The sequence below is a fragment of the Coregonus lavaretus genome, assembly GCF_964263955.1.
Source record: "Coregonus lavaretus genome assembly, chromosome: 10".
Taxonomy (NCBI): domain Eukaryota; kingdom Metazoa; phylum Chordata; class Actinopteri; order Salmoniformes; family Salmonidae; genus Coregonus; species Coregonus lavaretus.
In genome coordinates this window covers 10,681,283-10,703,932 of record NC_139997.1, presented here as the reverse complement: position 1 = coordinate 10,703,932, position 22,650 = coordinate 10,681,283, and the positions used below count along the sequence as shown (strand labels likewise).

The following is a 22,650-nucleotide window of genomic DNA, read 5'->3' as shown; positions in this document are numbered from 1 at the left end:
ATCTAAAGAGAATCATTCTGTTTGCAGTGTATAGGAGTGGCATCATCATATCTCTGCTTCTTATTGTCTACGGTGAGGTGGCTATGTACCTGATCGACCTGGTTCTTTTCTCTGTTCCTGAGCTACTTGGCCTCTCGATAAATTCAGGTAGCTAGCTAACAGAGAGAGAGTGGACTAAAATCACTGCATTATAAATGATTCAATTCCCCACTCCACTCATAGGGCTAAGCTACCAGCTTTGTGCTACTGCCTTACTCCCTTTGTCATGCACACACGCACACACACACACACACACACATGCACACACACACACACACACACACACACACACACACACACACACACACACACACACACACACACACGCACGATCTGTGTCTTAAAGTAATGGAGTGTGCAGGTAGCCTGCCTGATGTGCCTGCCTGATGTGCATTGACATTGTCATTTCATTTATACTGTGTGCACTGTTTATGCACCCGTTCATTTATCACAGGAGCACTTTCAACACCCCTCCTGCCTGATGCTGAGGTTCCACACAGAGCATAGGGCCATGGAGGGAGCTAAAAGCAGTGCTCCCCCTCCAGCTTCCACGGACCCACAAAGGCAGGCGTGAGTGCAGGCAGACACACACGCACAAGCCTCACAAATTAACTCTCTCTCAGCCCCCCTCTCTCTATTTCACACACATCACTTTCTTCATCCTCTACAGCAGCAGAGCAACAACACCACACGGGTATTCATATTAACACTGTGGAGAGATTGAAGTAATGTAACAGTGGTGGAGAGAGGAATCCAAGAACACAGGTATTGAGTTTTAAAGGAAAGGTGTGGACTATGCAGGATTGGCCCCTTCCACCTGCCTGTAATTCACCTCTAGAATATTAACTAGTCAACAGGCTTGTCAAACACCATTTTCCTCTGTATTCTGTCAACAACATCTTGGGGCCAGGTTTCTGGACCGAGATGAAGCTTTCCCCTGGACTGATAAACATGCTCAACTGAAAATGTCCATTAAAAACCCCTACAGTCGATTGACACACCGGTGCGTCAATCTAAGTAACATAAAGAAATACTCATCAAAATCCATCAGTTTTAGTTAGAGATATGTGACAGAGCTAGAGTGGTGTTTGTCACACCATGAGACATTCCAAAAATCGGTCTTGTCACAAAAACATCTGTAGCGTCCGAAAGGTTTGACCTAGAAATGATGACCACTCCATGGAAAGGGGAGACTCTCACGAACACGATGGTGTTCTCCGTTTTGCTCCACGACTCCCACAAGTGTCACAGGACACTTTAAAAAATGAATGGAAGTATGAAGGTCGTTTTGTGCATACCCAAAAATGGGGTTAAAAATGTCAAACACTTAAAAATCTTGTTTCTTATTAAATACATTTTTTCCATTTATGAATGTGTTATTCAATGCTTAAACTTTTAAGAATAAAAATTGCTTTTTTGGACAAGACTAGGCGTAATCTGTGTCCAGGAAACTAAGCCTTGGTGTTTGATTCTAACAATTTTACTCATGTTTATTATACAGTATTAAAATGTGTGGCAGTCACTAGATATGGCTGAACATAATATTTATGGTATTATGTACAATACATGCAATTGCTGAAACAATTTTTCACTTGAGTGCCTGCAATGTACAGTTGAAGTCGGAAGATTACATACACCTTATCCAAATACATTTAAACTCAGTTTTTCACAATTCCTGACATTTAATCATAGTAAAACTTCCCTGTCTTAGGTCAGTTAGGATCACCACCTTTTTTAAGAATGTGAAATGTCAGAATAATGATTTAATTCAGCTTTTAATTATTTCATCACATTCCCAGTGGGTCAGAAGTTTACATACACTCAATTAGTATTTGGTAGCATTGCCTTTAAATTGTTTAACTTGGGTCAAACGTTTCGGGTAGCCTTCCACAAGCTTTCCACAATACGTTGGGTGAATTTTGGCCCATTCCTCCTGACAGAGCTGGTGTAACTGAGTCAGGTTTGTAGGCCTCCTTGCTTGCACACACTTTTTCAGTTCTGCCCACAAATATTCTATGGGATTGAGGTCAGGGCTTTGTGATGGCCACTCCAATACCTTGACTTTGTTGTCCTTAAGCCATTTTGCCACAACTTTGGAAGTATGCTTGGGTCATTGTCCATTTTGAAGACCCATTTGCGACCAAGCTTTAACTTCCTGACTGATGTCTTGAGATGTTGCTTCAATATATCCACATAATTTTCCTTCCTCATGATGCCATCTATTTTGTGCACCAGTCTCTCCTGTAGCAAAGCCCCCCCACAGCATGATGCTGCCACCCCCGTGCTTCACGGTTGGGATGGTGTTCTTCGGCTTGCAAACTATCCCCTTTTTCCTCCAATCATAACAATGGTCATTATGGCCAAAGAGTTCTATTTTTGTTTCATCAGACCAGAGGACTTTTCTCCAAAAAGTACGATCTTTGTCCCCATGTGCATTTGCAAACCGTAGTCTGAAGAAGAAGAAGAAATTGTGGAGTGGTTGAAAAACAAGTTTTAATGACTCCAACATAAGTGTATGTAAACTTCCGACTTCAACTGTATATAATCTAAACTAAACATCACATGAAGTTGATTAAGTGGAATGTGTTTGCCATAATGTATATTTAATCCATCAGGTTTCTGCCTATGACAAGCTGACAACTTTGAATGGTCTGTGACAGCTAGTCTGATTTATATCATCTTAAGCACGTAGGGTACAGTATGTTCACACAACAATATTGACCGTGGCTGTAAAGATGCTGTCTGTCTCTGTCTCTCTCTCTCTCTCTGTTCCCCTTTGTCAGTCGGTCTATCTTTCTCTACCTGTCTCCCACTGGGCACAGACAGATGTCAGTTCAACGTATAGTTTTGATTTACATTTGGTTGACTTGTCAACTAACGTGAATACAACAAGTTGGGTGAAAAAAACATTGACTTCTTGCAAATCCATCACATAGATGTTTTGGGTTGAAATGATGTGGAAACAACGTTGATTCAACCAGTTTTTTTGCCAGTGGGCTGTCAATCACTGTCTGTCTGTCTGGTTCTCTACCTGTCTGTCAGTCAGTCTGTCTTGTTGTTTCTCTACCTGTCTGTTAGTCAGTCTCTGTCGGTCTCTGTCTGTCTGTTTCTCTACCTGTCTGTTAGTCAGTCTCTGTCTGTCTCTGTCTGTCTGTTTCTCTACCTGTCTGTTAGTCAGTCTCTGTCTGTCTGTTTCTCTACCTGTCTGTCTGCCTGTCTCTGTCTGTCTGTTTCTCTACCTGTCTGTTAGTTGGTCTCTGTCTGTCTTTCTCTACTTGCCTTCTAGTATCTCTGTCCTTTTTTTCTACCTGTCTGTAAGCCTCTGTCTCTCTGTTTCTCTACAACTGACACACATGCACATGCACACTCACAGACGTGCCCGCACACACACACACACGCCTGCAGATGTAATAAGTTCCACTGAAATGAGAAGAAAGCTGGGGACACACACACACATACACCCTAACTTTAGACCACAATAATGTCTGTGAAATGGAGTCAGAAGATGAAAACGTTATTTCCGCTGGCTGTGAATGTTTTAGCCATGCGATTCTGTCCAGTGAAAAACTAAAATGAATAACCCCAAATCCTATATAGCTGCCCGTGGCGTGTAACTAACACAATATGGAATCCTGTAGCACTCACACCACTATGTCAGGTTTTCACTTGGAGTGGTACATGAAAATACACAGTCATATGTTGTGCATTGTTCCCATTGCATTGCATTCTGGTCCCATTCTGGTCCCATGTGGCATTCTGGTCCCATGTGGCTCAGTTGGTAGAAGCATGGCACTTGGAACGCCAGGGTTGTGGGTGGATTCCCACGGGGGACCAGTACGAATGAAAATGTATGTACTCACTACTGTAAGTCGCTCTGGATAAGAGCATCTGCTAAATGACTCAAATGTAGATGTATAATGAATGTTTGCATCACCACCAAGGGTTGGTGACTAGCGGGACAGTGATGTGGCTTGTTTGCAATGCAGGCAGTGCATTCCTTCCAATACAACACAATCTAAAGATGCCAATCAACTATACAGCTAAACTCATTTAAAAAGGGAATCTTAAAGTTCAAAGCATGTGCTTCAAGTGAGCCATAAAGTCTCCCGACCATCAGAGACAGAAGCAGATCAAAATGTAATAATAGGATCAGGTGCAGATATTCAATTAAAACCAGTGAAGCAGGAGAGATGTCTCTCTCTGATGACGAGCTACAAGTAGTACAGTCAGACTGTTTGCTGAGACTGTGTGCGCGTGTGTGTGTGTGTGTGTGTGTGTGTGTGTGTGTGTGTGTGTGTGTGTGTGTGTGTGTGTGTGTGTGTGTGTGTGTCTGCGTGTGTGTGTGTGTGTGTGTGTGTGTGTGTGTTTGGCCACAAGGAGAGTTGATAATTGTCACGATAATAGTGTTCCTATTTGAGCGTGGAGGAAGCTGACAGTGAAACATTAGCTCTGCTCCTCATGAGTGGCTTTGACTCGCTGTCTCTTTCATATCAGACACAATCTGAAAAAGATGGCCGGCAAGAACTATGGCGAAGATGAAGATTACAATGTCTGCATCCCAAATGGCACCCCATTCCCTATATAGTGCCCGGGCCAGGGGCCATGGTCAAAATTAGTGCACTACTGTATATAGGGAAAAGGGTGCCATTTGGGATGCAGCCAATAACAATACTGATAGATGGTGATGCTGATGACTGTGATGATAAGAATTAAAATGGAGGATGAAAGTGATGATGACTTTGATGACCGTAACAAAGATGACAATATAAGAGGAAGGCGATGGGTGACCAAACGGAGAGCCATGTAAAACCAAGAAGAGACAAGAGAAGAGAGGGTCCTTAGAAACAAACCAAGCCCTCTAAACTAAAAACTACAGCATAGAGTTGACAGGGCAGCAGCAGCAATGCAGCAGCAATAATAGAATTGGAACAAATCAGATACTGCAGGGAACATCATATTGGTTATTTCCAAACTATGGCCTCCACTGAACAATAAGTCTACATTTCATATGGGACACAGCTTGTATCTATCTGCTGCTGATTCCTTATCTCTGGGACTCCACTGTTATATTGTCAAAATAGCGCATTTCCACTTTATATAAAGTTAGATATGAAAACAATCAAGAGAAGAGTCGGGGAAGATCTAAGGAGATTTTAGAGATAAGCATTCGAGTGACAAGCAAACAATGCACATAGACTTCTCTGTGTAACAAAACAAAACCTGTCAGGTAATCCGTTTATTTAAGAACAAAGTCTTCACATAAGGCTCTGTGAAACAGATGAGAAAAACAGCCTCAACACAGAACTAGATCTTGCAAATACATTATCTACCAGGTAACCCAGTGGATAGGAGCCGACTAGGTGAAAAAAATATGTTGATGTGCCCTTGAGCAAGGCACTTAACCCTAATTGCTCCTGCAAAGTACAGCCGTGGTCAAAAGTTTTGAGAATGACACAAGTATTAGTCTTCACAAAGTTCGCTGCTTCAGTGTTATGAGATATTGTTGTTAGATGTTACTATGGTATACTGAAGTATAATTACAAGCATTCCATAAGTGTCAAAGGCTTTTATTGACAATTACATTAAGTTTATGCAAAGAGTCAATATTTGCAGTGTTGACCCTTCTTTTTCACGACCTCTGCAATCCGCCCTGGCATGCTGTCAATTAACTTCTGGGCCACATCCTGACTGATGGCAGCCCATTCTTGCATAATCAATGCTTGGAGTTTATCAGAATTTGTGGGTTTTTGTTTGTCCACCCGCCTCTTGAGGATCGACCGCAAGTTCTCAATGGGATTAAGGTCTGGGGAGTTTCCTGGCCATGGACCCAAAATGTCGATGTTTTGTTCCCCGAGCCACTTAGTTATCACTTTTGCCTTATGGCAAGGTGCTCCATCATGCTGGAAAAGGCATTGGTCATCACTAAACTGTTCTTGGATGGTTGGGAGAAGTTGCTCTCGGAGGATGTGTTGGTACCATTCTTTATTCATGGCTGTGTTCTTAGGCAAAATTGTGAGTGAGCCCACTACCTTGGCTGAGAAGCAACCCCACACATGGTCTCAGGATGCTTTACTGTTGGCATGACACAGGACTGATGGTAGAGCTCACCTTGTCTTCTCCGGACAAGCTTTTTCCGGATGCCCCAAACAATCGGAAAGGGGATTCATCAGAGAAAATGACTTTACCCCAGTCCTCAGCAGTCCAATCCCTGTAACTTTTGCAGAATATCAGTCTGTCCCTGATGTTTTTCCTGGAGAGAAGTGGCTTCTTTGCTGCCCTTCTTGACACCAGGCCATCCTCCAAAAGTCTTCACCTCACTGTGCGTGCAGATGCACTCACACCTGCCTGCTGCCATTCCTGAGCAAGCTCTGCACTGGTGGTGCCCCGATCCCGCAGCTGAATCAACTTTAGGAGACGGTCCTGGCGCTTGCTGGACTTTCTTGGGCGCCATGATGCCTTCTTCACAACAATTGAACTTCTCTCCTTGAAGTTCTTGATGATCCGATAAATGGTTGATTTAGGTGCAATCATACTAGCAGCAATATCATTGCCTGTGAAGCCCTTTTTGTGCAAAGCAATGATGACGGCAGGAGTTTCCTTGCAGGTAACCATGGTTAACAGAGGACTAACAATGATTTCAAGCACCACCCTCCTTTTAAAGCTTCCAGTCTGTTATTCTAACTCAATCAGCATGACAGAGTGATCTCCAGCCTTGTCCTCGTCAACACTCTCACCTGTGTTAATAAGAGAATCACTGACATGATGGCAGCTGCTCCTTTTGTGGCAGGGCTGAAATGCAGTGTAAATGTTTTTTTGGGGATTAAGTTCATTTTCATGAGGAACTTTGCAATTCATTGCAATTCATCTGATCACTCTTCATGACATTCTGGAGTATATGCAAATTGCCATCATCAAAACTGAGGCAGCAGACTTTGTGAAAATTAGTATTTGTGTCATTCTCAAAACTTTTGACCATGACTGTATGTCGCTCTGATTAAGAATGTCTGCTAAATGACTTAAATGTAAAATGTACTAAACTCAGCACTGAGGCTGGTAGCCTAGCGGTTAAGAGGTTGGCCCAGTAACTGAAAGGTTGCTGGTTCGAATCCCTGAGCTGACTAGGTGGAAAATCTGTCAATGTGCCCTTAAGCAAGGCACTTAACCCTAATTGCTACTGTAAGGTTCTCTGGATAAGAGCATCCATTAATACCATTAGTTCATCCAATAGTCTAGATTGCCCTTGTACCAGTTATATCTGGCTAAGTTTGTGTGTATGAACCCATGAAGATATAGCATAACAATTAGGGTTGCAAAATGTTGACACTGACACTAGGTTTTCCAGAAATTCCTGTTAGAAGATTCCTGGGGAATCAGGAAAGATAAACAGGATATCCGAGAATCCTTCAACCAGGATTTCTGGGAATTTCGGGAAAGTTGTGCAATCCTATCACGGGATGGTGTATTGTACTGACCTGTCGATGATTCCACACATGTCGATTTGGAGATCGCTGTAGTTTCCTATCAGCATCTGTTGTACCTTGATCAGATCCACAGCATTGTTATCCACATAGATGTGCCTCATACAGCCTTGGAACACGTTGAAGGGGTTTCTGCACTCCTGGTTATTCTCGCTGTCCGGGCAACCTGTATTAGACCAAACGACAGCCATAAATCAATGGCCATTTAGAAGTAGGCCTTACAAAAGACAGGTGGTAAATAAAAACAGGCCAAAGCCATTGCCCCATGATAAAGCATTACAAGGATATGTTGTATCTTATTCAAATGTACATTGTTCATACAGTAGTGAAGAAGAGTATAGCTTGTATATCCAGAGTACAGCTTGTATATTCAGAGTATAGCTTGTATATTCAGAGTATAGCTTGTATATTTCAGAGTGAAGGCCAAATGTTGAACACAGGAGATTTTCTAAGCGTAACTGTTATTCTGCTTGATTTCCAGTGTGTGTGGGCTATGGACACAGAGCTGGTGCTGCCTGGCTCTCTGCTAAAGGTAATTAAATGACATGACAAGCCTGCTGAAGAGATTTTGCTGAGGGGAGGAAGGGAGAGGGGGACAGAGAGACAAGCTCAGAATCCAAACAGAGAAACACTGCTCTGAGGGAAGCTAAAGTGGAGGAGGAGGAGGAGGAGGAGGAGGAGGATGAGGAGGAGGAGGAGGAGAGATCCTGCAGTCTGGTTAAGAAGCTATATGCTTCTCTGCACTAAGCCCTGAGATCAAACGCTACTGGTCCAATACAAATCTTGATACACATATGCACCAACAGTCACCCTTGCCTATCTAACTGCAATTAGGATTAGTCTCTGGAAAGCCAAGTAGTATTTATGATTAGGGCCAAGAGTTTTTCCTGGTCATGTGACACAGTCAGAAAAAAACCTGGGGTCCAATCTACACTATGTTTACAAAACATTAGGAACACCTGCTCTTTCCATGACAGACTGACCAGGTGAATCCAGGTGAAAGCTATGATCCCTTATTGATGTCACTTGTTAAATCCACTTCAATCAGTGTAGATGAAGGGGAGGAGACAGGTTAAAGAATGATTTTTAAGCCTTGAGACAGACAATTGAGACATGGATTGGGTATGTGTGCCATTCAGAGGGTGAATGGGCAAGACAAAATATTTAAGTGTCTTTGAATGGGGTATGGTAGTAGGTGCCAGGCGCACCGGTTTGAGTGTGTCAAGAACTGCAACGCTGCTGGGTTTTTCACATTCAACAGTTTCCTTTGTGTATCAAGAATGGTCCACCACCCAAAAGACAACTTGACACAACTGTGGGAGGCATTGGAGTCAACATGGGCCAGCATCCCTGTGGAACGCTTTCGACACTTTGTAGTCTATGCCCAGACAAATTGAGGCTGTTCTGAGGGCAAAAGAGGGTGCAACTCAATATTAGGAAGGTGTTCCTAATGTTTTGTAAACTCAGTGTATGATGTATGTTGCTCTCTCTCACCTCCAAAGAAGAGGTTGTTTCCTGATTCCACAGGGAAAGCTGGGCTGGCATGAGACGTGGAGACTTCCTCTTTATCCACAGTGATGGTCAGATGACCTCTCCTTGCAGTTAGGTCTACTGAATGCCACTGGCCATCGTTCAGACCAAATCCTACAGACAGAACAGAGACAAGCGTTTATTAGCTATCTATAATATAGGACATTATTAATCAATATTCTGCATAACAGTCTTAGGGTGCAACAAGGTTGTTTTTATTTTTCCAGTGATTAGCTATTTAGGGTAATGAGATTGTGTTATTCTCAGAGATAAAAACTTCACATAAAAAACTAAAACAAAACAACAACCGTATGTTACTGTTGATCTGACCTGCAGTGACGTCCACTAGGATTGTGTATCTGCCAGCCTTGTGTATCTTCAGGCTGACTCTGGCCTCGCTCAGGTAGAGCCACAGGCTCCCCGCCTGCTGCTGGAGGTCAAAGGTTAACAGAAGGCCCGCTCTGTTCCAGGTCCGGAACTGCAGGCTGATCGCCATGCCAACCGCCGCCACGGCAACCCCGCCGACATCTCTCTGCTGCAGCGCTGCCACCGGCAACTGGAGGAAACTCTGGGCACCGGCGAACGTCACGGGGACAGAGACTGGCTCAGCACAAGTAAAGGTCACATTGCCCTAAAAAAAAAAAAAGTATATATATATAATGTAATGGGAAAAACATAAATATTAAGTAGTCCTCAGCGAGAAGGTGAAATCAAGCTAAGGGACATCTGACCTGAATCTATTGGGAATGGCATTAGAAGAGATCCATCTAATCAGCAACATCTCCAGCAGGAGGACATTCATAATACATATTTTCATAATGAGAGTCCTCAACCTTATAGGGATGAGATCTGAGGTATATGATCTCAGGACATTAGCAGAGCAAACAAAGAAGATTGGTGTCATGCTAGCCAGGTTAAACCAGACTGAATGCTGCGCTCAACCATTGTTTTGCTTCAGTGAAACACAGCATTCAGTCTGGTTTAAGATAGTAATAATATGGACCATCTTAATCAGGCTAGTCAAATGCAACTTTCTGAAGTTATGAATGAAATCATACTGTGTGTCTGTCTGGGTGTAGGGTCTAACCATCTAATGTGTTGACCATTGTTGTTGGGTGGTGGTTGTACAGTAATGACTGTTTCATGGTCTGCTGCTGAGCAGTAGTGTTGTATTACAGTACTGTCTAGCTCAAAACGATATCAGGGAGGTATCTTTATAATAGTTTGGCATTGTTGTACAGTAACTGCAACTGCAACAGTAGATCATGTCTCCAAGCTGTTTGCAGCAGCAGTGAAAGTTATATACTGCAATATATTAAGTGTAGAGTGCTTACAGTATGCTACTGTAGTGAGCAGAAACTTTAACCACTGAAAAATAACAAAGAAATATGTCCTCAAAGTATCCTCCAGAGACTGACTTTATTTTGATTTCCCTAGCATCTTTATTACATTGAAACAAGTGGTCATATCTCATCTCTGGCTACTGGTATGCTCTGTGTTAGATGTGTGGGTGTTTATTCATTTCAGTGGAATACATAAAAGGGTTTTCCCGCATTAATTAATTCTGCTCATCCCTCCATTTGCTACTTCCTTTTGGAGCAGTTAAGCTAATCATTTACAAGATGGTAAAATGTGTTTAGGAGACCGCTAAACACCATCTAGAGGGATTCAGACACTCTGTTCACTGTACTCCCCTCATTAATGGACCAATCAACATGAAAATAACCCATTTGTATTGAGGTGATTCTGTTACATAGAGGAGCAGCTGGATGCAGGGAGGTCTGATTTTCCAGCAGTTCACACAGACACACACACACACACACACACACACACACACACACACACACACACACACACACACACACACACACAGACACACACAAACACACACAGACAGACACACACACACACACACACACAGACACACAGACACAGACACACACAAACAGACACACACAAACAGACACACACAAACAGACACACACACAGAGAGAGAAGAGGTGCACTATGGGATTTGTAGTATCCCAGGTCAAATATTGAATAATTGTATGCAGGTGAGAAATAGGCTACAGCAGCTGTCAGGGATGTGCAATTCGTTCACAGGTTAAAAGTGGGGTGGAAGCTAGATCCAGACCTGGACATAAATAGTTGAGGATAATGTTCTTTTTCAGTGCAACGCCACGAAATACAGCTCGATATACACATCTAACACAGATAAAATCAAACAGAAACAGACCTGGGTTCAAATATCTGTTTTCTTTTAAATACTTTTGCACTTTTGGGACTATTCCACCTGTTCAATTTTGCTCAATCAAGCTCAGCTAATGTATTTGAAAGACAACAAATACTATTTGAATCCAGGTCAGCAGATAAACCCATCACCAACCACTTACAGTTCAACAGGCTGATGTAGCAAACCCTGATGAAGGCTAAGGGCTAAAACAAGTTGGTTTTATCAACTCCCAAGTGTTGTTGAATTTCCTTTTCAATTCAGTTTGCTACTCAATTCATGCACCTTGGTTGGAGAGCGATATAGAACAGTGTTCCCTCCCCTTTTTCAAACGTACCATGATGGAGTCTTGCTGTTGGTGCTTGGCCAGATCTATTACGTTCACATTGTTCCAGAGCAGGTTCTCAAGGCACCCATGGAAGTTCCTCCTGGACATAACCCTCTGACTTCCATGGCACTGGACGCCACCAAAGCTAATCTTGTGAAAGAACATCAAGCCAAAGTTAATATTCCAACATGTTCTTATCTACAGTATATTATTATGACATGGGATTATGATATAGAAACACCTTCAACACGTGGTGATAGAGAGAATGGGATTGGAAATGGTTCAATGAAAATAGTCTGGGTAGCCATGATTAGCTGTTCAGGAGTCTTATGGCTTGGGGGTAGAAGCTGTTAAGAAGCCTTTTGGACCTAGACTTGGCACTCCGGTACCGCTTGCCGTGCGGTAGCAGAGAGAACAGTCTATGACTAGGGTGGCTGGAGTCTTTGACAACGCCTGGTATAGAGGTCCTGGATGGCAGGAGGCTTGGCCCCAATGATTTACATTTACATTTAAGTCATTTAGCAGACGCTCTTATCCAGTGCGACTTACAAATTGGTGCATTCACCCTATAGCCAGTGGGTTAACCACTTTACAACATTTTTTTTTTTTTTTTGGGGGGGGGGGGGCTAGAAGGATTACTTCATCCTATCCCTGGTATTCCTTAAAGAGGTGGGGGTTCAAATGTCTCCGGAAGGTGGTGAGTGACTCCGCTGTCCTGGCGTCGTGAGGGAGCTTGTTCCACCATTGGGGTGCCAGAGCAGCGAACAGTTTTGACTGGGCTGAGCGGGAACTATGCTTCCGCAGAGGAAGGGGAGCCAGCAGGCCAGAGGTGGATGAACGCAATACTCGTTTGGGTGTAGGGACTGATCAGAGCCTGAAGGTACGGAGGTGCCGTTCCCCTCACTGCTCCATAGGCAAGCACCATGGTCTTGTAACGGATGCGAGCTTCAACTGGAAGCCAGTGGAGTGTGCGGAGGAGGGGGGTGGTGATGTACTCAGTACAATGATGTCCCCCTCAGTACAATGATGTACTGGGCCGTACGCACTACCCTCTATAGTGCCTTGCGGTCGGAGGCCGAGCAGTTGCCATACCAAGCGGTGATGCAACCAGTCAGGATGCTCTCAATGGTGCAGCTGTATAACTTTTTGAGGATCTGAGGACCCATGCCAAATATTTTCTGTCTCCTGAGGGGGAATAGGCTTTGTCGTGCCCTCTTCACAACTGTCTTGGTGTGTTTGGACCATGATAGTTTGTTGGTGATGTGGACCCCAAGGAACTTGAAGCTCTCAACCTGTTCCACTACAGCCCCGTCAATGAGAATTGGGGCATGCTCAGTCCTCTTTTTTGTCCTGTAGTCCACAATCGTCTCCTTTGTCTTGATCACGTTGAGGGAGAGGTTGTTAAACTGGCACCACACGGCCAGGTCTCTGACCTCCTCCCTATAGGCTGTCTCATCGTTGTTGGTGATCAGGCCTACCACTGTTGTGTCATCTGCAACCTTAATGATGGTGTTGGAGTCGTGCCTGGCCATGCAGTCATGGGTGAACAGGGATTACAGGAGGGGACTGAGCATGCACCCCTGAGGGGCCCCCATGTTGAGGATCAGTGTGGCATATGTGTTGTTACCTACCCTTACCACCTGGGGGCGGCCCATCAGGAAGTCCAGGATCCAGTTGCAGAGGGAGGTATTTAGTCCCAGGGTTCTTAGCTTAGTGATGAGCTTTGAGGGCACTATGGTGTTGAACGCTGAGCTGTAGTCAATGAATGGCATTCTCAAGTAGGTGTTCCTCTTGTCCAGGTGGGAAAGGGCAGTGTGGAGTGCAATAGAGATTGCATAATCTGTGGATCTGTTGGGGCGGTATGCAAATTGGAGTGGGTCTAGGGTTTCTGGTATAATGGTGATGATGTGAGCCATGACCAGCCTTTCAAAGCACTTCATGGCTACAGACGTGTGTGCTACGGGTTGGTATTCATTTAGGCAGGTTATCTTAGTGTTCTTGGGCACAGGGACTACGGTGGTCTGCTTGAAACATGTTGGTATTACAGACTCAGTCAGGGACATGTTGAAAATGTCAGTGAAGACACTTGCCAGTTGGTCAGCTCATGCTCGGAGTACACGTCCTGGTAATCTGTCTGGCCCTGCGGCCTTGTGAATGTTGACCTGCTTAAAAGTCTTACTCACATCGGCTACGGAGAGCGTGATCACATAGTCATCCGGAACAGCTGATGCTCTCATGCATGCTTCAGTGTTGCTTGCCTTGAAGCGAGCATAGAAGTGATTTAGCTCATCTGGTAGGCTTGTGTCACTGGGCAGCTCGCGGCTGTGCTTCCCTTTGTAGTCTGTAATAGTTTTCAAGCCCTGCCACATCCGACGAGTGTCAGAGCTGGTGTAGTATGATTCAATCTTAGTCCTCTATTGACTCTTTGCCTGTTTGATGGTTCGTCGGAGGTCATAGCGGGATTTCTTATAAGCATCCGGGTTAGAGTCCCGCTCCTTGAAAGCGGCAGCTCTACCATTTAGCTCAGTGCGGATGTTGCCTGTAATCCATGGCTTCTGGTTGGGGTATGTACGTACGGTCACTGTGGGGACGATGTCATCGATGCACTTATTGATGAAGCCAGTGACTGATGTGGTGTACTCCTCAATGCTATCGGAAGAATCCCGGAACATATTCCAGTCTGTGCTAGCAAAACAGTCCTGTAGCTTAGCATCTGCATCATCTGACCACTTCCTTATTAACTGAGTCACTGGTGCTTCCTGCTTTAGTTTTTGCTTATAAGCAGGAATCAGGAGGATAGAGTTATGGTCAGATTTGCCAAATGGAGGGCGAGGGAGAACTTTGAACGTGTCTCTGTGTGTGGAGTAAAAGTGGTCTAGAGATTTTTTTCCTCTGGTTGCACATTTAACATGCTGGTAGAAATTAGGTAGAAAGGTTTTAGGTTTCCCTGCATTAAAGTCCCCGGGCACTAGGAGCACTGCCTCTGGATGAGCGTTTTCCGTTTACTTATGGCCTTATACAGCTCATTGAGTGCAATCTTAGTGCCAGCATCGGTTTGTGGTGGTAAATAGACAGCTACTAAAAATATAGATGAAAACTCTCTTGGTAAATAGTGTGGTCTACAGCTTATCATGAGATACTCTTTTATTTATTTTGTATTTCACCTTTATTTAACCAGGTAAGCCAGTTGAGAACAAGTTCTCATTTACAACTGCGACCTGGCCAAGATAAAGCAAAACAGTGCGATAAAAACAACAACAGAGTTACATATGGAGGGCATACACAAAAAAGAATAATGTATGCACGCATGACTGTAAGTCGCTTTGGATAAAAGCGTCTGCTAAATGGCATATTATTATATTATTATTATATGCTGTAAACAAAACATAAAGTCAAAAATACAACAGAAAATATATATACAGTGTGTGCAAATGTAGTAAGTTATGGAGGTAAGGCAATAAATAGGCCATAGTGCAAAATAATTACTATTTCATATTAACACTGGAATGATAGATGTGCAAAATATGATGTGCAAATAGAGATACTGGGGTGCAAATTAGCAAAATAAATAACAATATGGGGATGAGGTAGTTGGGTGGGCTAATTTCAGAATGGCTGTGTACAGGTGCAGTGATCGGTAAGCTGCTCTGACAACTGATGCTTAAAGTTAGTAAGGGAGATACTAACTGTAAGTCGCTTTGGATTGTTTTAAACAAAAAAAATTTAAAACAAATATCCCGCCAGCTGTATGTTATCCATGTCGCCGTTCAGCCACGACTCAGTGAAACATAAGATATTACAGTTTTTAATGTCCCGTTGGTAGGATAACCTTAATCTTAGGTCGTCCAATTTATTTTCAAATGATTGAACATTGGCTAATAGGATTGATGGAAGAGGCAGTTTACTCGCTCGCTGTCCTTACAAGGCACCCCGACCTACGTCCACGATATCGCTGTCTCTTTCTCATGCGAATGACAGGGATTTGGGCCTTGTCGGGTGTCTGTAGGATATCCTTTGCGTCCGACTCGTTGAAGAAAAAATCTTTGTCCAATACGAGGTGAGTAATCGCTGTCCTGATATCCAGAGGCTCTTTTTGGTCATAAGAGACGGTGCCAGAAACATTATGTACAGAATAAATTACAAATAACGCGAAAAAACACACATAATAGTACAATTGGTTAGAGGGCTGTAAAACGGCAGCCATCTTCTCCGGCGCCATTAAAGCTCTATTAGCTTCATTAGCCTATTCTACGGTGCGGCCTTGAATGAATCCCTCTTGTAGAGAATTCAATGGCATAATCAACAGCCGTTCTACAAAGCTATATTTATTTTGAGTGTTTGTCTCCTGTGTGTCTAGGTTGTACAGTATCTGTGAACGCATCTGTTAGAGACAAATCCAGGGTGATATTTAGAAGAGCAAGCATGCAGGAATGGTTGTGTGTGTGTGTGAGAGAGTCTGTGTGTGTGTGGAATGATTTGAGAAACAGGTCACAGGCAACACACCACAGGTCACAGACAACACACCTCGTTTATCTCAGAAGAACTGAGTTCTGCAGGGACCTGGATGTGCTGAGAGCTTTTATCCACAGTGAAGTTGAGGTGGCCGCTAAAGTGCTCGATGGCTACGTGGTGCCAGTGTTGGTCATCTAGAAGACTACCCAGTGACACGACCGTGTGGCTCTCAGGACCAGGAGAGACACTTCTACCTGGAAAACAACAACAGAGAGACAGAAAGAAAAACATCCATGAATCACAGAGGAAAATGTGTTCAGCTAATAGTCTGGTAGAAGTGAAAGTGTTTTCCTTTCTAGGACAGGCAATGCTAGAATAAGGAAATACTGAACGTTTCAAGCAGTGGAGACTGGTGAAGGGAGGCTGGCTCATACACTACATGAAATAAAAGTATGTGGACACCTGCTTGTCGAACATCTCATTCCAAAATCATGGGCATTAATATGGAGTTGGTCCCCCGTTTGCTGCTATAACAGCCTCCACTCTTCTGGGAAGGCTTTCCACTAGATGTTAGAACATTGCTGCGGGGACGTTCTTCCATTCAGCCACAAGAGCATTAGTGAGGTCGGGCACTGATGTTGGGCTATTAGGCCTGGCTCGCAGTCGGCATTCCAATTCATCCCAAAGGTCTTCGATGGGGTTGAGGCTTTGTGCAGGCCAGTCAAGTTCTTCCACAATGATCTCGACAAACCATTTCTGTGGACCTCGCTTTGTGCACGGGGGCATTTTTATGCTGAAACAGGAAAGGGCCTTCCTCAAACTGTTTCCACAAAGTTGGAAGCACAGAATTGTCTAGAATGTCATTGTATGCTGTAGAGTTAAGATTTCCCTTCACTGGATCTAAGGGGCCTAGCCCAAACCATGAAAAACAGCCACAGACCATTATTCCTCCTACATCAAACTTTACAGTTTGCACTATGCATTCGGGCAGGTTGCATTCTCCTGGCATCCGCCAAACCCATATTCGTCAGGACTGCCAGATGGTGAAGCGTGATTCATTACTTCAGAGAACGCGTTTCCACTGCTCTAGAGTCCAATTGCGGCGAGCTTTACACCACTCCAGCTTTACACCACTCCAGCTTTACACCACTCCAGGCTTGTGTGTGGCTGCTCGGCCATGGAAACCCATTTCATGAAGCTCCCGACAAAACAGTTATTGTGCTGACGTTGCTTCCAGAGGCAGTTTGGAACTCGGTAGTGAGTGTTGCAACCGACGACAGATGATTTTTACGTGCAACTCAGCGGTCCCGTTCTGTGAGCTTGTGTGGCCTACCACTTCGCGGCTGAGTCGTTGTTGCTCCTAGACATTTCAATGATTTTACTGAGTTACAAGTTCATACAAGGAAATCAGTCAATTGAAATAAATTAATTTGGCCCTAATCTATGGGTTTCACATGACTGGGCAGGGGCGCAACCATGGGTGGGCCTGGGAGGGCATAGGCCCACCCACTTGGGAGCCAGGCCCACTCACTGGGTAGCTAGGCCCAGCCAATCAGAATTAGTTTTTCCCCACAAAAGGGCTTTATTACAGACAGAAATATTCCTCCGTTTCATCAGCTCTCCAGATGGCTGGTCTCAGACGATCCTGCAGGTGAAGAAGCTGGATGTGGAGGTCCTGGACTGGCGTGGTTACACGTGGTCTGCGGTTGTGAGGCCAGTTGGACGTACTGCCAAATTCTATAAAACGATGTTGAGGTAGCTTATGGTAGAGAAATTAACATTAAATTCTATGGCAACAGTTCTGGTGGACATTCCTGCAGTCAGCATGCCAATTGCTTGCTCCTTCAAAACAGGTGCACCTGTGTAATGATCATGCTGTTTAATCAGCTTCTTGATATGCCACACCTGTCAGATGAATGGATTATCTTGGCGAAGGAGAAATGCTCACTAACAGAGATGTGAACAGATTTGTGCACAAAATCTGAGAGAAATAAGCTTTTTCTGCGTATGGAAAATTTCTGGGATCTCTTATTTCAGCTCATGAAACATGGGAACAAAAATTTACATGTTGCGTTTACATTTTTGTTCAGTATATATTAATTTAGGGACAGGTCGAAACACACATGAAACATTCATGGGCATTTAGCTAGCTTGCTATTGCTAGCTAATTTGTCCTGGAAAATAAACATTGTTTTGTTGTTTTACCTGAAATGCATATGGTCCTTTTTTTTGCTGGATCTTTGTAGAATTTTGACCCATGTTGAGTCATACAAAATTGTGTGTTCTCTACTCCGACAATTAATCAACAGTTTCTTCTTCTTCTTCTGATTTTATATGGCAGTCGGCAACCAACTTTAAGGTGCATTACCACCATGAAATGGACTCTAGTGTGGCCCTCGTTCATCTTTCAATCACCCACGTGGGTATATGCTCCTAAAGAACAATGAGGAGATGGTAGAGGCAGGACTTGCAGCGGGGCAAGCATCTAAAATAGAACCAAGTTCTATTTTAGCGTCTGGCTACGCAGAAGCCCGTTTACGAGCGTGAGCAGTTTGCATGAAATGATTGAATAACATGTATGTGTACATTTATTTTGCAATGATTGCACACGCAACACGGGCGGTATGGTCAGCATGAAATTGACTCGGGGGAAAAAAACATTCATCACAATCCATGGCTCATACCAAGTGAAAATGAAGATACATGAGTGTGCTGGCTTTGAGAAGACAGACGTCATAAGGTTGTACAGGGCAGGTGTCTTGAAGGCTCTGTGTTTCAATGTTTTAAAATACAGTAGCTTTTTAACTGAACTTCAGGCATGAGACTCGGGACGTGTCTGGCACTCTGTTCCCTACATAGTGCACTACTTTTGAAGTAGAGCACTATATAGGGAATAGAGTGCCATTTGGGGCACACACAGCCACACAGAGAACCCATGAACTTCACAGTGGGAAGAAAGAGCATTTGGAGGTCATTATATTCTTGTTGGGGACTGTCTTGTACAGTATACCATACCAACCATACAGGCTAAAGAAAGAAGCCCAATAAGGGATGATGCAGAACTTTAAAAAAACGTTTTTTTTAAATTATGCATCATCACTTATTGGGCTTCTTTCTTTAGCCCGTATGGTTGATAGCGGGTCATAATTAATGCTATATGAACTCCAGCAGGTCCAAATTAGTGGATCCATCTTTACAGTCCGCAACCTCACAACAGAAGAAAATAGTTGTCTTGCAGTAATAAACAAACCTGGGTTCAAATACTACTTGAAATCGTTCAAATACTTTAAGCATTTGCTTTAGCCTGCCTGGACTGCCAGATGGGTGGTGTTTGAAGTTTTGGGACTTTACTAATGGCTCTATTGCACCAGGCAAGCTTAATCAAACACAGCTACCTGTACTTCAAATAGTATTTGAAAGTGCAGTACTGTGGTGCCAGGGAAGAATAAATGAGTGAAGCAAATGCACTCTGTAATTAAATATGTATTAGACATTCTTCGGAGAAGCTGGTTATAGTGGAAAGAGAGGTTGCGTCCCAAATGGCACCCTAATCCCTACATAGTGCACTACTTTTGATCAGAACCTTATGGGCCCTGGCAAAAGTAGTGAACTATATAGGGAATAGTAATTTGGGATGTACCTAGAGGCTACAACATCATTGAGAGAGAGAGAGAGAGAGAGAGAGAGAGAGAGAGAGAGAGAGAGAGAGAGAGAGAGAGAGAGAGAGAGAGAGAGAGAGAGAGAGAGAGAGAGAGAGAGAGAGAGAGAGAGAGAGAGAGAGAGAGAGAGAGAGAGAGAGAGCACGCTGCACGGACTTCTGCAAATGATGAATGTGTGTCACTTTAACACATAAATTATGTAGAGGTTATTTGTATGATGTCAGATTAGTTGAGAAGAGAGATGGGATGAGGCACGATTAAGAGGTCTTGAGGTCAAGCTTCATAAACAAATAAATATCCATCTATTGGTATTGATTAACTGAGCTCTCTCCGTGGCAGAGGCAGTTTGGCCCATACCTATCTGTAAAGTAAATGCTTAAAGCTCCTGAGTGGCGCAGTGGTCTAAGGCACTGCATCGCAGTGCTAACTGTGCCACTAGAGATCCTGGTTCGAATCCAGGCTCTGTTGCAGCCGGCCGCGACCGGGAGACTCATGGGCGGCGCACAATTGGCCCAGCGTTGTCCAGGGTAGGGGAGGGAATGGCCGGCAGGGATGTAGCTCAGTTGATAGAGCATGGCGTTTGCAACGCCAGGGTTGTGGGTTCGATTCCCACGGGGGGCCAGTATAAAAAAAATATGTATTCACTAACTGTAAGTCGCTCTGGATAAGAGCGTCTGCTAAATGACTTAAATGTAATGTAATGTAAATGTTCCAAATGGCACTCTATTCCCCAGGGTCAAGGTTCAAAAGTAGGGACTCTGGTCAAAAGTAGTCCAGTATGCAGATGTAGGATCAGGAAATGCAAACAAAGTAGTGTATTTGAGTTTTAAAAAGGCTTCTAAAGTTTGTAATTTCCACTTTGAAATTTCTGACTTGATTTGCCCTAACGAAAAACATATTAAACCCTACAGAAATTCTAATTAAAAGGTGCAATATGCAGAAATCGCTCTGCTATTTCCTGGTTTCTAAAATTCTAATAGTTCACCAAATTTCAGTTTATGTGACAAAACAAGCAATGTGTAGAGAATCATTGTACCATCTAAACCGCTGTTAAATATATTTTCAATAACCAACAATATTGTATTTTCAGCTGTTTGAAGCTGGTGTACAAAACCAAACGTAAAAGACTCAAAAACAAGACTTAACGGGAATCATAGAAATTGCGCACATAGAACAGATCTACCGTTTCTTATACTTGCTTTCGATGAGAATGACAGATCTATAACTCACATTTCTATGTGAATTTGGTCGGGTCGTATTGCAGCTTTGATTATATTCTACATAATAATTCACATTTCCTGTTGCTGCATAATTATTTTACAGCTGTAGCAAACTGGCTCAAATTAAGATCCTACATCTGTAGGGAATAGGGTGCCACTTGGAACATAGACCTAATCCATGGGAAGATGTGAGGGAGAAGTCTCACGGCAGCATTTGAGTCTTAGAGAGACATTATTTTGTGTTTGTGTCCAACTTTAATAACTCTCCGCTTGATTAATCTTTCAGAGGGTTTTTTATTTTTTGGGGGGTTAGATCAGCTTTAATATTGCAAATAGATTGTGGCTTCCATCAATGTAATTGTCTGCATAATTTCTAATCCCCCATACATCCTTCAGCTACCCTCAACCTCTCTCATATATCTCTGAAGACCATCCAGTTTTGATTTCTATTTGCCATATATTTTTAACTGTGCGGTTTCACAAATGTTCTGAACCTATATATATTTTACGGACAGTATATTTTACATTAGTTATCTTGTTATTTTTAGTCCCACCCTTCAGCTCCACTCAACCCCTCCCATCTATCTCTGAACACCATCCATTTTTTCAATTTGCCATATTTTTTCCAACTGTGCTGTGATGTTTAACAAAAGTTCTGAACCTTTCTATTCTCATAGTTTCCACAGATTGTAAATTAAATCTATTTTTTTTTGCTAAGAGTATTATTATATTATTGATCAATTGACTATGACTTTTCAAATTACCCAGTAGTGCTATCTGCAGGGTTAGCTCCAGGTAAATGTTACAATTCTTCAGCCATTCCTGAAACTGCGACCAAAAACAAGCTACATATGGACAGTACCAAAACAAATGATCTAATGATTCTGTCTCTTCACACTAAATCTGGGTTGGTTGTATCCCCATATACAGTACATAACAATCTATTGGTTGTAAGAATTTTGTATAATAATTTAAATTGGTTGCAAGAATTTTGTATAATAATTTAAATAGAAGTTTTGGATTCCGGCGTCGTTTTGTGTATCAGTTCATAAACCATGTGCCATGGAATCGGTACATCGAAAATCTCTTCCCAACTATTTTTCAATCTATATGGCACAGCTGTCAATTTGTTGGTCCTTAAATTAAACCTTTTTGTTTATCACATTTATTTTTTACCAATTTTGGTCTTTAATGCAGGGCGACAGACAAGTTCTATACTTTTTCCCCCTTCCACTTGCCTCTTCCATTTTTGCGATAATACTGCTGTATTAATTTTGGGTAGAGCAGACATTGCCATACATTTTTGTTAGCCGCATGTGTGACATATTTATGATATATTTTACAAAGATTATACAATTTTTTATCAATTTGTATATTTGAGTTTAACCATAATATTTGTTTTATTATTTGTTCTGTTTTCTGGTGGATTAAAAGGAAATTGCAACCAACTTTCTATGTCTTGTTTTAAAAATAGCGACAGAATAACCGAAAGTGAGAGGTTGTCATTATGGGGTATTGTGTGTAGATTGATGAGGGAAAACATTTATTTAATCCATTTTAGAATAAGGCTGTAATGTAACAAAATGTGGAAAAAGTCAAGGGGTCTGAATACATTCCGAATGCATTGTACACACAATATACACACTCACTCACACACACTATATTGACACTCCCACACAAAACCCACACACATGCACATACACTACATACACAC

General features: G+C 42.9%; 1 protein-coding gene across 1 annotated transcript in view; it reads right to left on the bottom strand.

Moving 5' to 3' along the window:
* The window catches only part of LOC311135819 (contactin-associated protein-like 4), a gene marked incomplete at both ends in the record, with an annotated part of 230,799 nt that overhangs the window by 91,175 nt on the left and 116,974 nt on the right, over window positions 1–22,650 (bottom strand). The window contains 5 exons of the mRNA XM_084169857.1: window positions 7,512–7,683; window positions 9,012–9,161; window positions 9,378–9,678; window positions 11,615–11,755; window positions 16,130–16,311. Of these exons, the coding sequence (XP_084025983.1) occupies window positions 7,512–7,683; window positions 9,012–9,161; window positions 9,378–9,678; window positions 11,615–11,755; window positions 16,130–16,311 (946 nt within the window). The remainder of the gene's footprint in view (window positions 1–7,511; window positions 7,684–9,011; window positions 9,162–9,377; window positions 9,679–11,614; window positions 11,756–16,129; window positions 16,312–22,650) is intronic.